Genomic DNA, 20,771 nt, shown 5'->3' with positions numbered 1-20,771 from the left:
AGCTGACAGGACAAAATGCTGGTAAACGTGACAGACAAGACGAACTGGAAACAGGGAAGATGGGCGACACCTGGAGGGGTTGGAGACAATAAACAAAGACAGGTAAAACAGATCAGGGTGCGACACCCTGACCCAATCTGTAATACCTACGTGTTTCAAGCAGACCACCATAGTCCCTGTGCCCAAGAATGCCAAGGTAACTTGTCGAAATGACTATCGCCCCGTAACACTCACAACTGTAGCCATGAAATGCTTTGAAAGGCTGGTCATGGCTCACACCAAATAAAATAAGATTGAATTGGTCACATATACATATTTAGCAGATGTTATTGAGGGTGTAGCGAAATGCTTGTGCCGCTCTGATATCCCAAAATTATTTCCTGCTGTGTGTAAAACACGAAAAATGTTCTGGACTAATAATGTAAGAAATTATACAACAACAAAATAAATACTGCAAAGTTGCTTAGGAGCTAGAAGCAGAACTGCCAAATCTGTCGGTGCCATCTTACTACAGTACCAATGAGACAGCCCACTCCAATTCACATACCTCCCTAACAGATCCAAAGATGACGCAAGTTCTATTGTACCCCTCATGGCCCTTTCCCACCTGGACAAGACAAACACTTATGTGAGAATGCTGCTAATTTACTACAGCTCAGCTTTCAACACCATAGTGCCCTCCAAGCTAGCTAATCACTAAGCTAAGGACCCTGGGACTGAACACCTCCCTCCCTCTTCAACTTGTTCCTGTACTTCTTGATGGGCCACCCACCACGCTGATCATCGACACAGGGGCCCCTCAGGGGTGCATGCTTAAGCCCCTCCTGTACTCCCTCTTCACCCACGACTGCGTGCCGACGACACAACGGTGGTAAGCCTGATCACCTACGACGATGAGACAGCCTATAGGGAGGAGGTCAGAGACCTTGCAGTACGGTGCCAGGACAACAACCTCTCCTTCAACATCAGCAAGACATCGGAGCTGATAGTGGATTACAGGAAACGGAGGGCCGAGCATGTCCCCATTCACATCAACAGGGCTGTAGTGGAGCGGGTTCCTCGGTGTCCACATGAATCTATCATGGTCCAAACAAACCAACACAGTCATAAACAGGGCACGACAATGCCTCTTCCCTCTCAGGAGGCTGAAAAGATTTGTCATGGACCTCAGATCCTCAAAAGGTTCTACAGCTGCACTATTGAGAGCCTCTTGACTTGCTGCGTCCCGGCTTTGGTATGATAACTGCTTGGCATCTGACCGCGAGGCGCTACAAAGGGTAATGCATACGGCCCTTTACAAGACTGCTAAATAGTTAGTTAAATAGTTAACCAAATTGCTACCCGGACTATCTGCATTAACCCTCTTTGGACTAACTTTTTGACTCATCACATACGCTGATGCTACTGTTCATTATCACTTTATTTATAGTTATATGTACATTTCTACCTCAATTACCTCGTACCCCTGCATATCGACTCTGTGCTGGTACACCAGGTATAGATTATTACGTGTTTTACTTTTCTATTATTTCTCTCTGTGTTGCTGGGAAGGGCCCGTAAATCAGCATTTCACTGTTAATCTACACCTGTTGTTTATGAAGCATGGGAAAAATAAAATGTTATTTTATTTGTTACTATTAGGCCATATTAGCACCTACAGCAACTATCACCACCAGACAGCATCTAATCTGAAGAATAAGAATATCCCCACCAGGCCAACATTAGGCAGCCTAACCTAGGCAGTGTGTTTCAACCACATTCAGGGTTTACATGTATGGTATTAGTAATGTAAATGCCTTACTCTGATTATCTTAATCGGGTAAGGTCATGATCAATTAATACTCTGATTAAAATACCTATTTATTTTTTATCTTTCAAATTAATAGGACATGCTGCTTTAACATCAGGACTCCCTAAAAACAGGCCACTTCGATACAAGTGTCTTTTCCTAGAAGGTTAGGAGAACATTTTCGCTAACCCTAACCATATGCTTAACCTGCTACGAAAAGTCATAGCTGTATCGAAGTGGGGTGTTTTTAGGGAGTACTGCTTAACATCTTAAAGGCGCTGCATGGTCAATCCGTTGTCTGCATTGGCTGTGCAGCATTTATAGTGATACGGCCTCTGCAGAAGTCAGGGCATTCAAAATGAGGTTAGGACTAACGTAGCAGGTTAGCATAGCCGGTTAAGATAATTAACATGGCAGGTTAGGAGAACTAACCTAGCAGGTTAGGACAATGCAGTTAAGGTTAGGAAAAGGGTTAGTTAGGGTTAGGTAAAATGCTACAAGGAAGCAGCAAGCAGCCACTTCTAAAACGGTCTTGAGTGGCAACCAATCTGCCCAATTAGCTGTTATAGATTTCCATACACCCACCTATTTCACAAAGCCCACTTTCAGACGCATACAGTTGAAGTCGGAAGTTTACATACACTTAGGTTGGAGTCATTAAAACTTGTTTTTCAACCACTCCACAAATTTCTTGTTAACAAACTATAGTTTTGGCAAGTCGGTTAGGACATCTACTTTGTGCATGACACAAGTAATTCTTCCAACAATTGTTTACAGACAGATTATTTCACTTGTAATTCACTATCACAATTCCAGTGGGTCAGAGGTTTGCATACACTAAGTTGACTGTGCCTTTAAACAGCTTGGAAAATTCCAGAAAATGATGTAATGGCTTTAGAAGCTTCTGATAGGCTAATTGACATAATTTGAGTCAATTGGAGGTGTACCTGTGGATCTATTTCAAGGCCTACATTCAAACTCAGTGCCTCTTTGCTTGACATCATGGGAAAATCAAGAGAAATCTCAGAAAATTGTGGACCTCCACAAGTCTGGTTCATCTTTGGGAGCAATTTCCAAATGCCTGAAGGTACCACGTTCATCTGTACAAACAATATTATGCAGGTATAAACACCATGGGACCACGCAGCGGTCATACCGCTCAGGAAGGAGACGCGTTCTGTCTCCTAGAGATGAACGTACTTTGGTGCGAAAAGTGCAAATCAATCCCAGAACAACAGCAAAGGACCTTGTGAAGATGCTGGAGGAAACAGGTACAAAAGTATCTATATCCACAGTAAACTATATTGACATAAACAGGAAAGGCCACTCAGTAAGGAAGAAGCCACTGTTCCAAAACCGCCATAAAAAGCCAGACTACGTTTTGAACTGCACATGGGGACAAAGATCGTAGTTTTTGGAGAAATGTCCTCTTGTCGGATGAAACAAAAATAGAACTGTTTGGCTATAATGACCATCGTTATGATAGGAGGAAAAAGGGGAGGCTTGCAAGCCGAAGAACACCATCCCAACCGTGAAGCACGGGGGTGGCAGCATCATGTTGTGGGGGTGCTTTGCTGCAGGAGGGACTGGTGCACTTCACAAAATAGATGGCATCATGAAGTAGGAAAATTATGTGGATATATTGAAGCAACATCTCTAGACATCAGTCAGGAAGTTAAAGCTTGGTCGCAAATGGGTCTTCCAAATGGACAATGACCCCAAGCATACTTCCAAAGTTGTGGCAAAATGGCTTAAGGACAACAAAGTCAGGGTATTGGAGTGGCCATCACAAAGCCCTGACCTCAATCCCATAGAACATTTGTGGGCAGAACTGAAAAAGCGTGCGTGAGCAAGGAGGCCTACAAACCTGACTCAGTTACACCAGCTCTGTCAGGAGGAATGGGCAAAATTCACCCAACTTATTGTGGGTAGCTTGTGGAAGGCTACCCAAAACGTTTGACCCAAGTTAAACAATTTAAAGGCAATGCTACCAAATACTAATTGAGTGTATGTAAACCTCTGTCCCACTGGGAATGAAATAAATAAAAGCTCAAATAAATCATTCTCTCTACTATTATTCTGACATTTCACATTCTTAAAATAAAGTGGTGATCCCAGCTGACCTAAGACAGGGAATTTTTACTAGGATTACATGTCAGGAATTGTGATAAAACTGAGTTTAAATATATTTGGCTAAGGTGTATGTAAACTTCTGACTTCAACAGTATGCTAGCTATGCATATTTGAAATACTATTTAGGTTTTACAAACTTTTTCATTTCCAAACTCCGAATCAATTGGGCATCCCCAAAAAATAACATGGTCACTGTTATAGAACGTTTATTTTGATTAGAGTCCAATCTAAGAGACAGCTGTAAACTGCGTTATTAGGCTATTACTATTAGGGAAGTCGCATTTCTTTCAAAGAAAGCATGTAGCCTAAATGTTTTAATTGAACTAGTATATTATAAAATAAGTCGACCATGAAGAATAAAATTAATGTATGCATATGTTATTGCAGAATTTTGGTTACAGTTGTGTTTTAAAACATCCCCTTCTTGGGGCCCTTCGTTTTCTGAAGCACGGTATCGGCAAAAATCTTTGGTGTAGCTCCTCTGTGCGTAGTGTACAGACGCGGCCATTACCATTTTTACTTCCTGGTTTAGTACAGTGAGAGCGAGCGCGCAGGCATCCAGCGCGTATCTGTGGCAGTGAGACCCTGGGAGCAAGAGAGGTCCACTCACTGTACGATCATCCGCTCAATACAGACATAACTTTTCAAGGGAACTGACACGTCTTGAAGTAAACCAAGAGAAAGACACCAGAAACCCTGAAAGGTGACCATAGTGAACTTGGACAGGGAGAAGGAAAAGGTACTGGACCCTAATTTGAAACTTCTTTTAAACTCACATTTCATAAACCTAGTGTTCACTTTTGTCTATGTTATGAGATTACAGTCGATTCCGTAAAAATGGTTGACGACTTCATTCGAAGTCTTACATATCGATTTTCCAGCTATTTAAAGTAATTTTGCACAACTCGAACATTTGCATGGAATTATCAGGTAGTCAGAACGTGGCATTTTGTCATGGTGTTGATTTCTCAGTAAAGTAAAATCTTTTGAATTAACAATATTATTGGGGGATATTTCCTTGTTTAATTGCATTGAGGTTATAATGAAGAAACTGTCAAGGATCCAGACATTTTCCCCCATTTGTTAGATTCAGTTAAGTGAAGTGAGGACCGTTATTTATTTATAAAGCTGAACCCATGTGGGCGATGAGGGATCTTGCTTGGTTGATTCCAGGCAGCAGCAGCAGCAGTTAATCCACATAGTTCTGAGGGTTTCTGCCGGGTGGGGAGAAAGCATTGCTCCAGCAAAAGTTGGGCAATGAATAGGCAGAAGGGGAGTCTTCAGGACCACTGCACTCTCAGTGTTTGAATAATATTTGTGTGATTGGGTGATCTCTCTCTCTCCCTCTCTCTCTCTCTCTCTCTCTCTCTCTCTCTCTCTCTCTCTCTCTCTCTCTCTCTCTCTCTCACACACACACATCAAACAAATATTTTTACTAAAAAGTACCTTGAAGGAGTTGCATTGCACGGAGAACACAGTGATGTAACATATTCCTGAGTTAATTAAGCAATTAACATCATGCTTAGGGTCATGTATAAAAATGCTGGGCAGGCCATTATTTTGGCTACCATGACTATGCTCTCACAGGGCACGAGTGGTCACTGAATGGTTTGATGAGCATGAAAACAATGTCAACCATATGCCCACGGCCATCTCAGTCACTGGACCTCAACCCAATTTAACACTTATAGGAGATTCTGGATCAGTGACTGAGACAGCGTTTTCCACCACCATCAACAAAACACCAATGATGGAATTTCTCATGGAAGAATGACGCATCCCTCCAGTAGAGTTCCAGACACTTGTAGAATCTATGCCAAGGTGCATTGAAGCTGTTCTGGTTTGTGGCCCATTGCCCTATTAAGACACTTAATGTTGGTGTTTCCTGTATATCTGGTACAGTAGTCCATACTGTACTTTTCCCTTGCAGATCAGTGCCCACCACTTCCTCTTCCTCAAGCAATAAACAGATTTATGACACTGACCCAGAAGTGACCTGTTGCTGATTAGGCTAGTGATCTCTTTTGTAACAAAACTCAAATGTTGCTATTGCTGGGTTAATTAAAAAAACTTATGGTAAGAATCTGTCACTAAAATGATTGATGTTTTGTTCATATTGTGAATTCCCTTCATATCCAATATTTTCACCATGGTAGGGCTGGGCAGTGTTTAATCAGCATGTGAGGTTCCTAGGTCTCTCAACTGGCTGAGGCAAATGGACAAATCTGTGGTCTGTTGTTGTCTTCTGGGTGTGTGTAGTATGAGAAATGTGAAACTCAAGACTTAAACTGCCTATGTTCTTTTGTACACTCTTAAGAGTTGTTGGCTGACTCAGCGAGTCCAAGCCAGCTCTCACAAAATATTGTCTTCGACTTAAGCTCATTTTCAGAGTGCGCATCCTTGGCTGTCTGACAAGCCAAGTTGTTTATGTTCCCACTTTTTTTTTTTTTTTTCAGGACAGTGTTTTAGACTGAGATCCCTCCCTTTATTCTCCATATTATTTGTATCACCTCATCTGTTGTTTCTTGTGCAAGGCTTAACATGGGGGAGTCATGTCAATTGAGCTTGCTTTTCTACACCACTTCTGAGGTAGTGACTGCTGTCAGGGTGAAACAAGTATCTAGGCCATGTGCTGCATGAGCTCCCATCTTTCACTTAGTGTTGACGTGTTTACAGTACAATAAAGATGCCACACTCCCCTACTCGAATAGGAATGACAAATGAGACATCGAAAGAGTAAGTCTAATATCAGAGAGGAGTGACAGGAAGAGTAGACAATCATAGTGGTTTCTTCAGAGGAGCACACAGAGGGTGGTGTTAGGAGCTGAGCAGGGGAGCAGCATTTCCTAGAGAGAGCCTTTACATTGAGCAAGTCATATGGGTTTGATTAGTGTGGTCTATTCTGCCTGTCTGTACAGTTCCTGGCAGGGTCACTATACATAGTCTGCAAAAACATACTCTTCACTGCCTTCTCCAATCCAGTAGATATGTTGAAAAGCTTATGGTCCAGACTACATTATGACTTTGGCCCACCCTGAAATTGCAATTTACAACTCCCTGTCTAATGTCTCTTCTACTGTTGTCCACAAATACCTCCTTGTCTTGCTTTTAAAAAGCACTCTGACCCATTGTAATTGAGCTGTATACAGCCCATTCCAATTTCTGAACTCGCCATTGCCACAATTAGGCATTCAAAATGATCAGAGGTACTCATCTAAGGAAATGATAAAAACGTCTGCTAAGTTGAATATATTACATGTATATTATAAAATGCCAACAGTACTTACAGGATTATGGTTGTATTGGCCGAATGACAAACACATTGAGTTTTTTTCCCAAAGGAAAACTGCTACAAAACAGACCCACAAAGACAAATGACAAAATCCCTTTCAAGAGATAGTACAAATTCACAAATTACCTGATTTTTGTCATGTTTCTTAATTGAGCAATGATTTAGTGAGTGTACAATGATTTAGTGAATGTACAATGATTTAGTGAGTGTACAATGATTTAGTGAGTGTACAATGATTTAGTGAGTGTACAATGATTTAGTGAATGTACAATGATTTAGTGAGTGTACAATGATTTAGTGAGTGTAGAGAGAACTTGAAGACAGTCAGTAAAGCTTTTAAGCAGCTTTGTTTAAAGACACAAAGGCAATGATAGGAGGGCTGATTATGTGGGCTTTGTTTAAGTAAACAAGATGAAGAAGAGTTTTAATGAAAACATTTGATATCTTGCTGCAAGTCTAATAACCCCACAATAAAATGAGACTCCAACAAGAAGTAATGAAAATATAGGAGAGTTTGGCCAAGCAGGAAATGACTGAAAAAAGCCTTGAGGAAGGGGGCGGAAAGGGCAAAAAGTGTGAGGGCTGTGGAGATGGAGAGGAGAGGGGCTTACAGTTGCTCCACATTTAAGGGAAGTGGGAACACAAAGCCGCCTCACTGTTTTAGGACCCCATTCTGTACGGTACTGTACTGTGAACCACTACACTGCAGGGAAACCAGAGGCACATTAAGCGTCCTTCTATCCCACTATGTCAGCTACGTCTGTAGATTGTATGGTAGTCAGCATTGTCTGATTATGAGCAGACTATAAGTGTGAAAAGCTTCAGCTGCTCATTTTCAAATGGGCCGGGTCAGTTGTGTCTTACTTGTGCTTGAACAAATGAATCATTGTTCATTAGCTAGATGAATGAATATAATATATGGTGTACACAACATGGCAAAGCTTCAGGCCAGGCTGTCTCTGGAGCTGGATATGTGCAGTGATCTACAGAACTCAGAAAGCAGTCAGAGAGGTGAACCTTAATCCAGGCACTGAGAAAGCTTACATTTTTTTCAGAAGGTGCAAAGATTCTTGTTTATTTCTGCTTCTCTCCCTCTCTCTCTCTCTCTCTCTCTCTCTCTCTCTCTCTCTCTCTCTCCTTCTCTCCACACACACGTAGTATTTAAGAATGGCTATCCCATCTCTCTCTCGCTCTCTCCTTCTCTCCACACACACGTAGTATTTAAGAATGGCTATCCCATCTCTCTCTCGCTCTCTCCTTCTCTCCACACACACGTAGTATTTAAGAATGGCTATCCCATCTCTCTCTCGCTCTCTCCTTCTCTCCACACGCACGTAGTATTTAAGAATGGCTATCCCATCTCTCTCTCTCTCTCTCTCTCTCTCCTTCTCTCCACGCACACGTAGTATTTAAGAATGGCTATCCCATCTCTCTCTCTCTGTCTCTCTTACAGCCCCTTGAGCTTTGCACTCCCTTTTTCATATTTGTTTTGTCAGGAGGCTACTTGTTTCCTCACTTTCGTCGCCAAACCGTTTCCCATCTGCTTCCGGTTACCTTTGCCTGCAGTTGGTTTATCGCCAGCCATCTGGGCCAGTGTGGCTTCTTCTCTGTTCTCTACCCAGACACACTGAAAGAATGATAGAGGCAGGGAGCAGGGTAGGCAGTGTAGCTTGAGGGAAGGTTATCAAAGATTAAGTTTGGGCCTCTCAATGACATTGCCAAAAAGGCTTAGGAACAAATGTCACAATGTTACTGTAAATAGGACTCATCATCCAGGCTTTTAACTCCTCTGTACACTTCAACGTGTGATGGGGGATGGGACATCTTTAGTGTTGTGATGTAATAAGAACCAATGTTGCTTTTTTAAAGGCTATTTTTAATCTCCCCAAAAAGCCTGATCTATGGCTAATGGCCTATTCTCGCTGTGTGTGACTGCCTCTTCCCTGTGATGTGGCCAGGTCACATGAGGCCAACAGTGAGTGTGGAAGTAACCCACTGCTTGTCTCAAATTGGGTAATTTTCCCCCACAGCCACTGACATAACACCCACTTCCAGCTCCTCTCAGCCTAAGCACAGCGTTTTAAAAGATCAATGCCTTCCTTTCTCTTTCCTGTGAGCAGAAGACTAAAAGAGACACAGGGCACCCAGGTCGAGACTTGCTTACCCTGGTCCCTTGATTGTCAGCCAGTGTTTTCCTGGAGTGATTGATCAACTGAAGACGCAGCGGGAGGTGGCTGTTCGTGAGTCACTGACTACAGACTAGATATGTTTGTGTTGTCAGATGGGGACCATTTGGGTCAGGGAGATCTCATGCTCTCTCTCTCCCTCCCCCAATCTCCCCTCACACTAACCTGTTTCTCTTCCACAGGGAGGCCACAGTACATTATAGACTCCGCTATACTCGGAGGCAGTCTCTCCATCTTCCTTTGACTTTGGTCCTACCAGAGAGAGAAGCAGAGAGGCTGTGTGTCCAGAGTGCTCCAGTCCAGTCTCTAGAGGTCTATCCTGCTGCTATGGCCCGTGAGTTCGCTGCGTCCCACTGGTGAACGAGGGGCATCAGAGGGCAGAAGACATGTTGGGACAGAGGCCTGGGGACTGCACTGAAGCTTGCTGTAGTAACCATGGAAACGGTATGGAGGATCTTGGCCTGCATTGTTGTCATCATCGTCATGGTTGCCACCGAGGTCGCAGAAAGTCAGACTGCTGAAAAGTTCACCCAGTCACACGGTGAGCCGACTACTTTCTTCTCTTTTGTTTGACATACATGGAAATGTTTAACTGTGTCAATGTTTGTCATGAATACACACTATGATTATGTTATTATTACTGTCATATTCATTGGGGAATTGGTATTATCCCCTCTTCTGGACTGTGAAAGTGGTTCAACATTTCCAGTCACTTAGACAGTTGAACAGAGGTAACGGACCTGTTCATTGAACTCTTCCATACAGTGTTGAGGGCCTCCTCTGAGCTGAGCAACTCTCCAGGGCAGTAGCCCTGCTGAACTTGAACCCTGCTCTCACAAATCAACTCCAGAGACGCAGAGCCACGCGCCCCCCTCACCTCTCCTCAGCTAGACCAATCCCCTTTAGGCTCGGACATAAATACCCAGAGTGTCCATTACAGAACAAGGCACTGATTGTGCATTTCTTATGCTTAACCTCTGCACCCTGCAAGTCATCTGTTTCCAATAGTTTGCTACACTGCTTCCTTGAAAACCACCACAGGACCATTCATTCATCTCCTCTGTTTAAACACGCTCTAGAAGAACACCTTTCTAACCCAAAACTGAAACCAGCTCCGTTGATGATGGACGGTAATCATTTTTATGAGTTATCTTTTGTCACAAGTATTCACTAGAAAATGCAACAAGTAGGTCAATGCTTAATTTGTTAAGGCTGTGAAATTCATGCAGGGCAGGCTGTTTAGTACAGTACGTCTGGTGTTATACATTTCAGCACCACTGTTAGATTCCTACATGCTAGTCTCCTACAATGGATATTGACTTCTGGTCAAGCGTCAGTTGTTATCTAACTGAGAATGGTCACCCCTTTCAGTCATTCTAGATTAAAACCTTTCAACAAAAACAGAACATTTGAAAATGGGGGGCTATCTGTCTATATTTGCTGCTGCACTTCATGACAAGCTGCAGAGTTTATTTGGCTATGCTTTGTGTTTATTTAAAAGAAGGAGAGGACAAATATGTAGACATGGCGTAGTTGGAGAGTTGGGCTTTTTCGGAAAACTTTTTATTTCCCTATTTCTTTGAAATAAGCGAATAATGAGGTAAGCCATCGTGGTAGTGGCATTAAGTCATTTAGTTTAGTGTTATTAAACCATTGCATGGAGTGTATATATAACCTTTCTCTCAGACTGAGACTGAGGCTCCGCAACGTGGCCTCATAACTCAGCCAGTCAACTGTCCCAGGCAGAGGCATGACCGACAGGCATATAGACAGACAGACAGACATGCAGACAGACAGACAGTAAGGTAGACATAGTGGGAGACAGACAGACAGACAGACAGACAGACAGACAGACAGACAGACAGACAGACAGACAGACAGACAGACAGACAGACAGACAGACAGACAGACAGACAGACAGACAGACAGACAGACAGACAGACAGACAGACAGACAGTAAGGTAGACATAGTGGGAGACAGACTGGGAGACAGACACGGAGACAGACATGGCGATAGAGAGGGAGACAGGGAGAGAGACATGGAGGGAGACAGACAGACAGGCCGACAGGGAGACAGGGAGAAAGACATGGAGGGAGACAGGAAGGGAGACAGACAGACAGGCCGACAGGGAGCGAGACAGGGTGAGAGACAGGAAGGGAGACAGACAGACAGGGAGACAGGGAGAGAGCAAGACAGGCAGGCAGAGCTGAGAGCAGCGTTATGAGCAGAGGAACTGCTGACAGGGCCCTATGGTAACGGAGGCAGAGATTGACTTTTTCAGCCAGGCATGGATGAGAGAGAGAAGCTCCTCTCTGGGAACGCTACAGTAAAAAGGCCACTGTTCTCATTTCCTTCTCTTTTAAAAAAAAGGCTAATTAAGGTTATTTTCTTCTGAAAGCTAAAATAAACTGAACCCTGGGTAGTGCTTTATGACAGTTTATTTTACAAAAGGTGAACACTCTGCAGACCTCTATTATTTTATGGGCCTCTCTCTGTTACCGGTTGGGTTTATTGGTGAGGAATAATAGTTTCCTCAACATCCTAGTGATTAGATAATAGATCAAAAGAATTAGAGAAGTGGTTCGTCCTGTGGTGCTAGAGAGCTGGGAGCAGCTTTCCATCAGTTGTAGGGGACCTGGGAGAGGATCAGACGCCACGCGACCCTTCAGACCAGACTAGGACCTACTGTACACTTATACTGTAGTTAGCCAACTTCGCTCCCCTATTTTCCATTGTACCAGCCATATTTCCCCTTTGAAGTACCCTGTACATGTGGGCACAGTGCGTTGGGAGGGGGCTGGCAGCAGAATGGTAGCCTTATGGAAGCAGTGGTGAAGCCCAGTCAGGCCACTAGCTGCCTCACTCATTAATTAGACAGGTTTATCAGGTTGCTGGACAGATTACTGCTGCGCTGCAGAGAGAGAGCTATTGCACAGAGCAGGGAGGGCACGAGGAGCAGCTGTATAGCTGTAGAACAATAGAGGAGAGGAGAGTAGGGGTACAGTACACTTTTGAAAATATGCCTCATTAAGTCCTTCCAAATATTTGACTGGTCTACTTTATCTGACCGCTGCCCTCCGAGTCCCCTCCAGTCCTCCAGGAGGCTTTCCTGGGCCAGATACTTTTGACCCTGTGAAAATACCATGAAAATACCACTTTTTATGTGGGGCAATTGTCTGAAATGTTGTTGTAGAGGAATTCAAAGCTCATATAACTGACTGTTGCAGAATGTGCTGAAGGATGTGAAATGGGGTAGGAGGGGTTTGGAGGGGGCCTCTAATGGTGCTTGCTGTTTATTTAAGCTGGCCTGGCCACATAAACAGAGAGCCTGGGTCCGGACTCACGGTACAGACACTAATCCCTGCCTGTTTACTCTCAGTGGGGAGGGCTGTTTTTCCACAAAACAAGGCAAAAGGCCTTGATGAAAACTGGGCTAATTTCTGTTGACCTTTCCCCTGTTAGTGCAGTGTTTGGAGCACCGTGTTTGGACAATAAATCTCCGGGCCCGCAGCCAGAGATAGGAAGTATAGGATTTCAGGGTTGCTATGGAGACAGCCTTGGGAGGAATAGCGTGGACTGAGAAGTCCTCAAGAATCCCACTAGTCACTACTGACTGAGGCCTGTCCTCATAAGCTTTAAGCCGTGATGATAATGCACATACTGTATATTCTACCAAAGTTTATTTGAAATATCATTGACTGAGTGTTTGTGCTCTGTCTCCTCTCTCTGTCTCTCTACAGCTACGTTCCTGTCTAGCCTGGGCCAGTATGAGATTGCCATCCCGGTTCGCGTGGGGCCGCAGGGCGAGACCCTGGACACAGGGGATGGGGGTGCAGACAGCCCCAACCACCACCGGCGGAGCCGCCGCAGTGCTGAGGACCAGCAACAGGACCTGTCCCAGCTGTACTACCAGCTCTCTACCCCCACAACCAACTTTCTCCTCAACCTGACCCTCCAGGGGGGCCTGCTGTCCCGTCAGTTCCGTGTAGAGTACTGGAGGAGGGGGCGTCTGGCCTGGAGCCACCCTTACGCCCTTCAGTGTCTCTATGTAGGCCATCTGCAGGATCAGCCCCACTCTAGCAAGGTGGCTCTCAGCAACTGTAATGGCCTGGTAAGAACCTGACCCATCTAGTACTGCTAGCACCACTGGCCTGTTGTCCTATTGGCCTATTGTCCTATTGGCCTGTTGTACTAATTGGCCTGTTGTCTTGTTGCTCTGTTGTCATGTTCTGCTGTCCTTGGCCTCAGGGGACCCAGGGCTAATGGAGCTCCAGAGGAATCCTCTCCCTCTGAGTGTAACATTATGATTCTGTGTACTAGGATAGCTCTGACCCTGGATCCTGGACTAGACCAGGGCACCTGTCTGGACCACATGCTATTCTGGAGCAGTAATGCACTTGTGTAAACAAGGGATTACCAAAGCCCATTGTTATCACCAGACTTCCCCTGCTGGTCACAACTCATAATGTCACTAAGGCATGTTCACAGCTGGACGTCCAGACCATCCAGTAGCCAGCTAGCACCTCCGCCCACAGCAGACCCTTTTGAAATAATAAAATCAGTCAAATGACACAATTCCAATCTGCCTTTTGACACATGAAAGCATTCTTCTTATCAATCTATTCTTGTGATCCCTTTACAGCTAATAACTAATTGGGCCCATAATAACAGGGCTAAATGCAACCAATGATTAAATCTGCTCACAAAGTGTTAATAAGCCCTACGCGTAATTACTTGTGGTCAGACTAGCATAACTTAATTCAGCAGGGAATCCGCTGTGTGTCCACGAGAGCATCACTAAACACATTACAGGATTAGGTGCACTGTGAAAGTGTGCTGCTATTGTAGCGACTAGAGAGGGCCAGGGGGGAAACACTCACTGTGACCTCAGAGGCTGCAGCCAAGATATCTAATCAGGGGAAGTGTCTCCCTGTCTCCTCTCTGTGGAAAGACTCAGATAGGATCATTCTCCCTATGTATCTGACCTACAGACATGTCTGGGAGAGGTGAGGGCCTGTGCTTGTTTAGGCCCAGGTTGATGAGAAACTGATATGATTATCATCCCAGGCCAGGGATAGTTAAGTACTGTACTGTATCCATTGAGGGGAGGTGAGATGTTAGAGACTGGCTGTAGACAGACAGAGACCTCCAGTGTGCTACTGTAATAGGCCTGACAGTTACCAGAGATGTCAATTTTTGTCCTGTCACCACCAGCCTTCAGAGGGCCCCTGGCTCACCTCTGCTTCCCTGACTTTTCCAGCAGGGGGTGATCGTGGCAGGGGGTGAGGAGTATATCATCGAGCCTCTGACCCCGCCCGAAAACCTCACGAGGGGGGAGAGCCGCCCCCATGTGGTCTACAAGAGGTCATCTCTTCGCCACCAGTACATGGACCAATCCTGTGGGGTCATCGGTAGGTAGAGCTGTCTGGGTCCTGGGTACAACATGCCCCTTCAAACTCTCATGTTTCACGGGTTACCGATTAGATCAGCAAACAGTCGTTTATGATATCGGCTGTACAGCAGTCTCAGTTTACAGGACATAATAACCTGGTTTTAATACATGCACATTAATGTCACTCTTCTCAGGTGGTGTATCCTCTCTTCTCTCAATGTCATTAACCCCTCTTTATGACTGTTCTTCAGATGAGAAGCCAGGGAAAGGTATGGCCTGGTGGCAGAGGACTCTGAAGACACCTCCCAACCCCATCGGCCGAGGCCAGCTGCCTCTGAAGAGGTCTGTGAGCAGAGAGCGCTACGTAGAAACACTGGTGGTGGCCGACAAGATGATGGTGGGGTACCACGGCCGCCGGGACATCGAGCAGTACATCCTGGCTGTCATGAATATTGTAAGTTTCACATCGAGCCAGATCACTACAACTGGCAGGGTGGAAAACCTGGAAAATACTTGTCCTGTCCACTTTGTCTGTGTTTAGGATTGAGTCTAGGATTGTTGTTACTTTATTGAATGGTTCTACAGATAGTGTAGTCGAGGTCATAATGTGTAGTAGTATTGCTTCACAGGGTATCACTTCACACCCTGTCCATCAGATGGCTAAGCACACACTCATAAATGGTTGGCCTTATTTTACTGTTCCACACCAGGATGCATCCATCCTGTCACAAAATCCCAAACAGAAGAAATTAAAGTTTCTAGGTTGTAAGTGGTAGTGATGAATGATGTCAGCTCTTTTTAAGACTGGTCTTTTCTTGTTTCCCTGGAGGTCAGGTTGCCAAACTGTTCCAGGATTCTAGCCTGGGGAACGCAGTGAACATCGTGGTGACCCGTCTCATCCTGCTCATGGAGGACCAGGTATTCTCTTCTAGACCCATCCCGGAGAAACCTCTGCCTTTCAATGGGGTCTGCATCCATCCACCCTGCCTCCCCTCTGCATCTCACTCCTAGTTCAGTCCAGCCTGTTGTCTAGGCCAGCATCTATGAGCTCCTTGTTTGTGTCAAATTATTGGCTTAAGTGTCCTTCCTCCCCTGCTCCCAGCAGAAAATGTCTTGTAAGTGGAGCCATTTGCGGTGGTGGAGAGAGAGTGACCTGCCAGGCGGCCCAGCCATGACTGCACTTGTTGTTGCTGGTGACCTCTCGGGCTGTTGCTATGACGTACATTAGTGCCCTAGAAAAGTGCAAATAAAAAGCTAAATATGAAGCCGGTGCAGGCGGGCGTCACTGTGGTCTAGTGTTCTGTCCACCTGCTGCCTGGTGGTTGACATGAATGTCACGTCATGTTCTTGATCCCTGTCCAGTCCAGCAGGTCAGCCAGGCCACGGCACTGTGCTGCTAACGGCATGCGGTCAGGACAGGGTTACACTCTCTGGCCTAATGTGAACATTATAAGCTTCAAAGGGCATTAGAAAGGGTATTACTAGTGCGTTTGCAGTGAAGGTACTGTGGCAGTCTAATAACCTTTCCAACTCACCTTCTCTGTCATCCCGTATATGCTCAGGTTGACAGCCCCTGTCATCCCGTATATGTTCAGGTTGACAGCACCTGTCATCCCGTATATGTTCAGGTTGACAGCACCTGTCATCCCGTATATGCTCCGGTTGACAGCACCTGTCATCCCGTATATGTTCAGGTTGACAGCCCCTGTCATCCCGTATATGCTCCGGTTGACAGCACCTGTCATCCCGTATATGTTCAGGTTGACAGCCCCTGTCATCCCGTATATGCTCCGGTTGACAGCCCACGTCATCCCGTATATGCTCAGGTTGACAGACCCTGTCATCCCGTATATGCTCAGGTTGACAGCTCTGTCATCCCGTATATGCTCAGGTTGACAGTCCCTGTCATCCCGTATATGCTCAGGTTGACAGACCCTGTCATCCCGTATATGCTCAGGTTGACAGACCCTGTCATCCCGTATTTGCTCCGGTTTACAGCACCTGTCATCCCGTATATGCTCAGGTTGACAGCCCCTGTCATCCCGTATATGCTCCGATTGACAGTCCCTGTCATCCCGTATATGCTCCGGTTGACAGCCCACGTCATCCCGTATATGCTCAGGTTGACAGGACCTGTCATCCCGTATATGCTCAGGTTGACAGCCCCTGTCATCCCGTATATGCTCAGGTTGACACCCCCTGTCATCCCGTATATGCTCCGGTTGACAGCCCACGTCATCCCGTATATGCTCAGGTTGACAGACCCTGTCATCCCGTATATGCTCAGGTTGACAGCCCCTGTCATCCTGTATATGCTCAGGTTGACAGCCCTTGTCATCCCGTATATGCTCAGGTTGACAGCCCCTGTCATCCTGTATATGCTCAGGTTGACAGCCCTTGTCATCCCGTATATGCTCAGGTTGACAGCCCTTGTCATCCCGTATATGCTCCGGTTGACAGCCCCTGTCATCCTGTATATGCTCAGGTTGACAGCCCTTGTCATCCCGTATATGCTCAGGTTGACAGCCCCTGTCATCCTGTATATGCTCAGGTTGACAGCCCCTGTCATCCCGTATATGCTCCGGTTGACAGTCCTTGTCATCCCGTATATGCTCAGGTTGACAGCCCCTGTCATCCCGTATATGCTCAGGTTGACAGCCCTTGTCATCCCGTATATGCTCCGGTTGACAGCCCCTGTCATCCTGTATATGCTCCGGTTGACAGCCCCTGTCATCCTGTATATGCTCAGGTTGACAGACCCTGTCATCCCGTATATGCTCAGGTTGACAGCCCTTGTCATCCCGTATATGCTCCGGTTGACAGCCCACGTCATCCCGTATATGCTCAGGTTGACAGCCCTTGTCATCCCGTATATGCTCCGGTTGACAGCCCACGTCATCCCGTATATGCTCAGGTTGACAGCCCTTGTCATCCCGTATATGCTCAGGTTGACAGCCCTTGTCATCCCGTATATGCTCCGGTTGACAGCCCCTGTCATCCTGTATATGCTCCGGTTGACAGCCCCTGTCATCCTGTATATGCTCAGGTTGACAGACCCTGTCATCCCGTATATGCTCAGGTTGACAGCCCTTGTCATCCCGTATATGCTCCGGTTGACAGCCCACGTCATCCCGTATATGCTCAGGTTGACAGCCCTTGTCATCCCGTTTATGCTCCGGTTGACAGCCCACGTCATCCCGTATATGCTCAGGTTGACAGCCCTTGTCATCCCGTATATGCTCAGGTTGACAGCCCCTGTCATCCCGTATATGCTCAGGTTGACAGCCCTTGTCATCTCGTATATGCTCCGGTTGACAGCCCCTGTCATCCTGTATATGCCCAGGTTGAAATTGATAGATTTAGTCATTGATTAGCGCCTTAATTGGAAGACAATGGCTGTACATGCTACACATGACATCAGAGCTCAATTTCTCCGCTTCACAGAGATGTATTTTATATATATTTTTACTTTAGTTTATTTAGTAAATATTCTTTTGGAACTGCTGGTACGGGTGTTGTTAGCCCCGAGACAAGGTCGAGGGCTGGCAAACCGTTCCATTGCCACAGTAGCTGCATTTGTTTAAGCTGACACATCCATAACAATGAGGTAATGAGGCACGATTTCGCCTGGCAAAGAAAATGTGTTCTCTCGTCATACTGTTGTTCAGAGGAGCTAGCCAACAACACATCTAACAACATCTTTTCAAACTGAAGCTGGGAAGACTGCAAACTAGCTGCACTTTGTTTCATTGTACATTTTCTCAATTGACATTTCTTTGTATATAACCAATAAAAATGATGCCAGCTGATTCAGGATTTCAACTGGCTGAGAAACGCTGCCTGCCTATCTGTCTCTTCCCGAACCCTGACCCCTACATGTTCATTACTACGGGAGAGGAGATCGAATTTAAATATTGAAACAATGTTGCGAATGTCGGAGAGACAGACTGCAAGGTTTTTACAAATCTCCGTTGTTGAAAACTAAATGTTACTCTAAAAGACATGTGAGATAATGTCTAGATGCTTTTTATAGTGGAGATCAAGTTTATAAAGTGCCTGGCTGGGCTGATGAGACAGTGGATTGCGCAGTCAGATGGAACAGAGTAAATAGGCATTTTAATGTCATAGTGGTGGTAACTTGTGGAATAGACACCGGCTGGAATGCGCATTTAACCAATCAGCATTCAGCATTAGACCCAGCCGTTGTATAAAAGTTTGTTTTGTCCTATTGTGAAGAAAGTTTGAGGTGGAACACGCACCTGAATGAACTCCTGACTCCTTTCTATGCACACCAAAATTACAATCTGCTTGTCTAAAGTGCCTTTTGAAAGCCTAACACTGTAAGATTGCATTTTATTACTCAGATAGCCATGTTGACAATAGGGTAAGCTTTCAAATGATGCCCACTTGACCCAGACTGTGATTTATAGTATAATGAAAATGTTTGGATTGTGTAAACAACAGTAATCGTGTGATGGTGGGGACGCAGGTCTGTGTTCCAAACAAAAATCTATAAGTGTTCTTGCTTCAGTTCCTCAATAGTAAAGCTAGGAGAGCTACAAATAAAGAGCCTTAGAGTGGAAGGTTCTTTCCTTGAGCCATAAAAGTGCAATGCAATGACTTAGGAACTGTGCAGTTTGGAGAGGTGTGTGGCCACTTGGAGACACCAGTGAGACCTCTCACTCAAACCCTTGTAATTGTTTTTTCTTACCTAGTACAAACTGTATATTCAATTCTTATTACGTTTGCTGAATGTATCCAGGGTATTTAAGATTTCATTATTGACAAATGCTGTGAAAAGTACAGTAAATGTCAAATGCACATAAAATCAACAGTGTAATGTTTGGACTCAGTCTTGTCAGGTGAACTGTTGTGTCCTCACCTTTTGGTCTGATAATTTCACCAATTGCTACCATGGTCATGCATATGGTTTTAATATTTCTTCTGTAAGAAACATTTCATTTTGGCCCTATTCATATGGGCCATTTCCACGAGTTTAAGGGGCTAACAACCTGTTTGATTCATACCAGATAGCTGCAAATAAGCCCCTGACATTTGCCCCGAGTATACAGTATGTCATCTGACAAATAAACAAGTGTCATGATCATTAGCAGTAGTATTAGTATTATTCTTGCCGTTCGGTCTGTTGAAGTTGGGGTAACACCAAAAGTTGTCTCCCAGAGCAGAGACTTCCAGCTGAAAACTGCCCTTGGAAAACAAAACAGGCCAGCCAGCCCACTGAGCCCAGAGATGGATTGTGGGATATGACAATTACTAGTTATGTCATCACCATGTGCATTCCTGTGTTACGAGCATACTCAGCTGCAGCCAGGAGAGTATTCCCTCCCCCTGCCAGGGCGGCTAATGGCAGAGGGACAGCAAAGCAGTAGAAGCTCCTGTCCTCATCAGTCCAGTTCAATAGCCTCGTGGCAGAGGGCTGGGCTGCCCAATACTAGGCTCATTGCACAGCTATGGTTGTACTGATCAATTCTGTTTATGTAGGGGAAATTAATTATTGTACCACCTGGGGAATGTCTGTCTCATTACTCCCTCTGGCTTATAAATGATTGTCAGGTGGTGGCAGATAGTAAAAGTGGTCATACTGTAATTTGATTATTTCACTGTACTCTGTTCCTGAATATGTTGATTTCAGTATTCCCTCTCTGTCTCTGTCAGCCGACTCTAGAGATCAACCACCATGCAGGGAAGTCCCTGGACAGCTTCTGTAAGTGGCAGAAATCCATCCAGAACCGGAATGGCAATGGGAACGCCATCCCAGACAACGGCATCGCTCACCACGACACTGCCGTGCTCATCACCAGGTCAGCACTTACAGCACCGGAACATTCTTAGTGATTCAGTGTTCACAACTCTTGACTTTCGCGTAAAGCATTAATTGAGGCCAATGGGAAAATGTTGTGAAAATTTGAAGAGAAGTGCACAGATCTCAAGACAGAATACTGATCTAAGTACTGAAA

At 45.2% G+C, this 20,771-nt stretch overlaps 1 protein-coding gene across 8 annotated transcripts in view; it reads left to right on the top strand.

The window, feature by feature from the left end:
- Positions 1-4,411: 4,411 nt before the first annotated feature.
- adamts10 (ADAM metallopeptidase with thrombospondin type 1 motif, 10) overlaps positions 4,412-20,771 on the top strand; it is a 53,659-nt gene continuing 37,299 nt past the window's right edge. For 3 of the 8 annotated variants that reach the window (XR_016496252.1, XR_016496251.1, XM_090235638.1), the window contains exons 1-7: positions 4,419-4,661; positions 9,583-9,941; positions 13,142-13,512; positions 14,662-14,812; positions 15,045-15,247; positions 15,628-15,711; positions 20,470-20,615. Coding sequence is in view for 5 of the 8 variants with exons in the window: in XM_090235638.1 (XP_090091764.1) it covers positions 9,836-9,941; positions 13,142-13,512; positions 14,662-14,812; positions 15,045-15,247; positions 15,628-15,711; positions 20,470-20,615 (1,061 nt within the window). In the remaining 3 variants the exon portion in view is untranslated. Of the gene's footprint in view, positions 4,662-9,582; positions 9,942-13,141; positions 13,513-14,661; positions 14,813-15,044; positions 15,248-15,622; positions 15,712-20,469; positions 20,616-20,771 lie in introns of all 8 variants that reach the window. The other 5 variants (XR_016496253.1, XM_090235637.1, XM_090235636.1 and 2 more) reach the window with 3 other exon arrangements.

The sequence above is a fragment of the Oncorhynchus mykiss genome, chromosome 5, assembly GCF_057628025.1.
Source record: "Oncorhynchus mykiss isolate SJ-2025 chromosome 5, ASM5762802v1, whole genome shotgun sequence".
In the NCBI taxonomy this organism is placed as follows: Eukaryota; Metazoa; Chordata; class Actinopteri; order Salmoniformes; family Salmonidae; genus Oncorhynchus; species Oncorhynchus mykiss.
The sequence above is the reverse complement of the archived record's forward strand: the minus strand, read 5'-3'. Positions and strand labels throughout refer to the sequence as shown.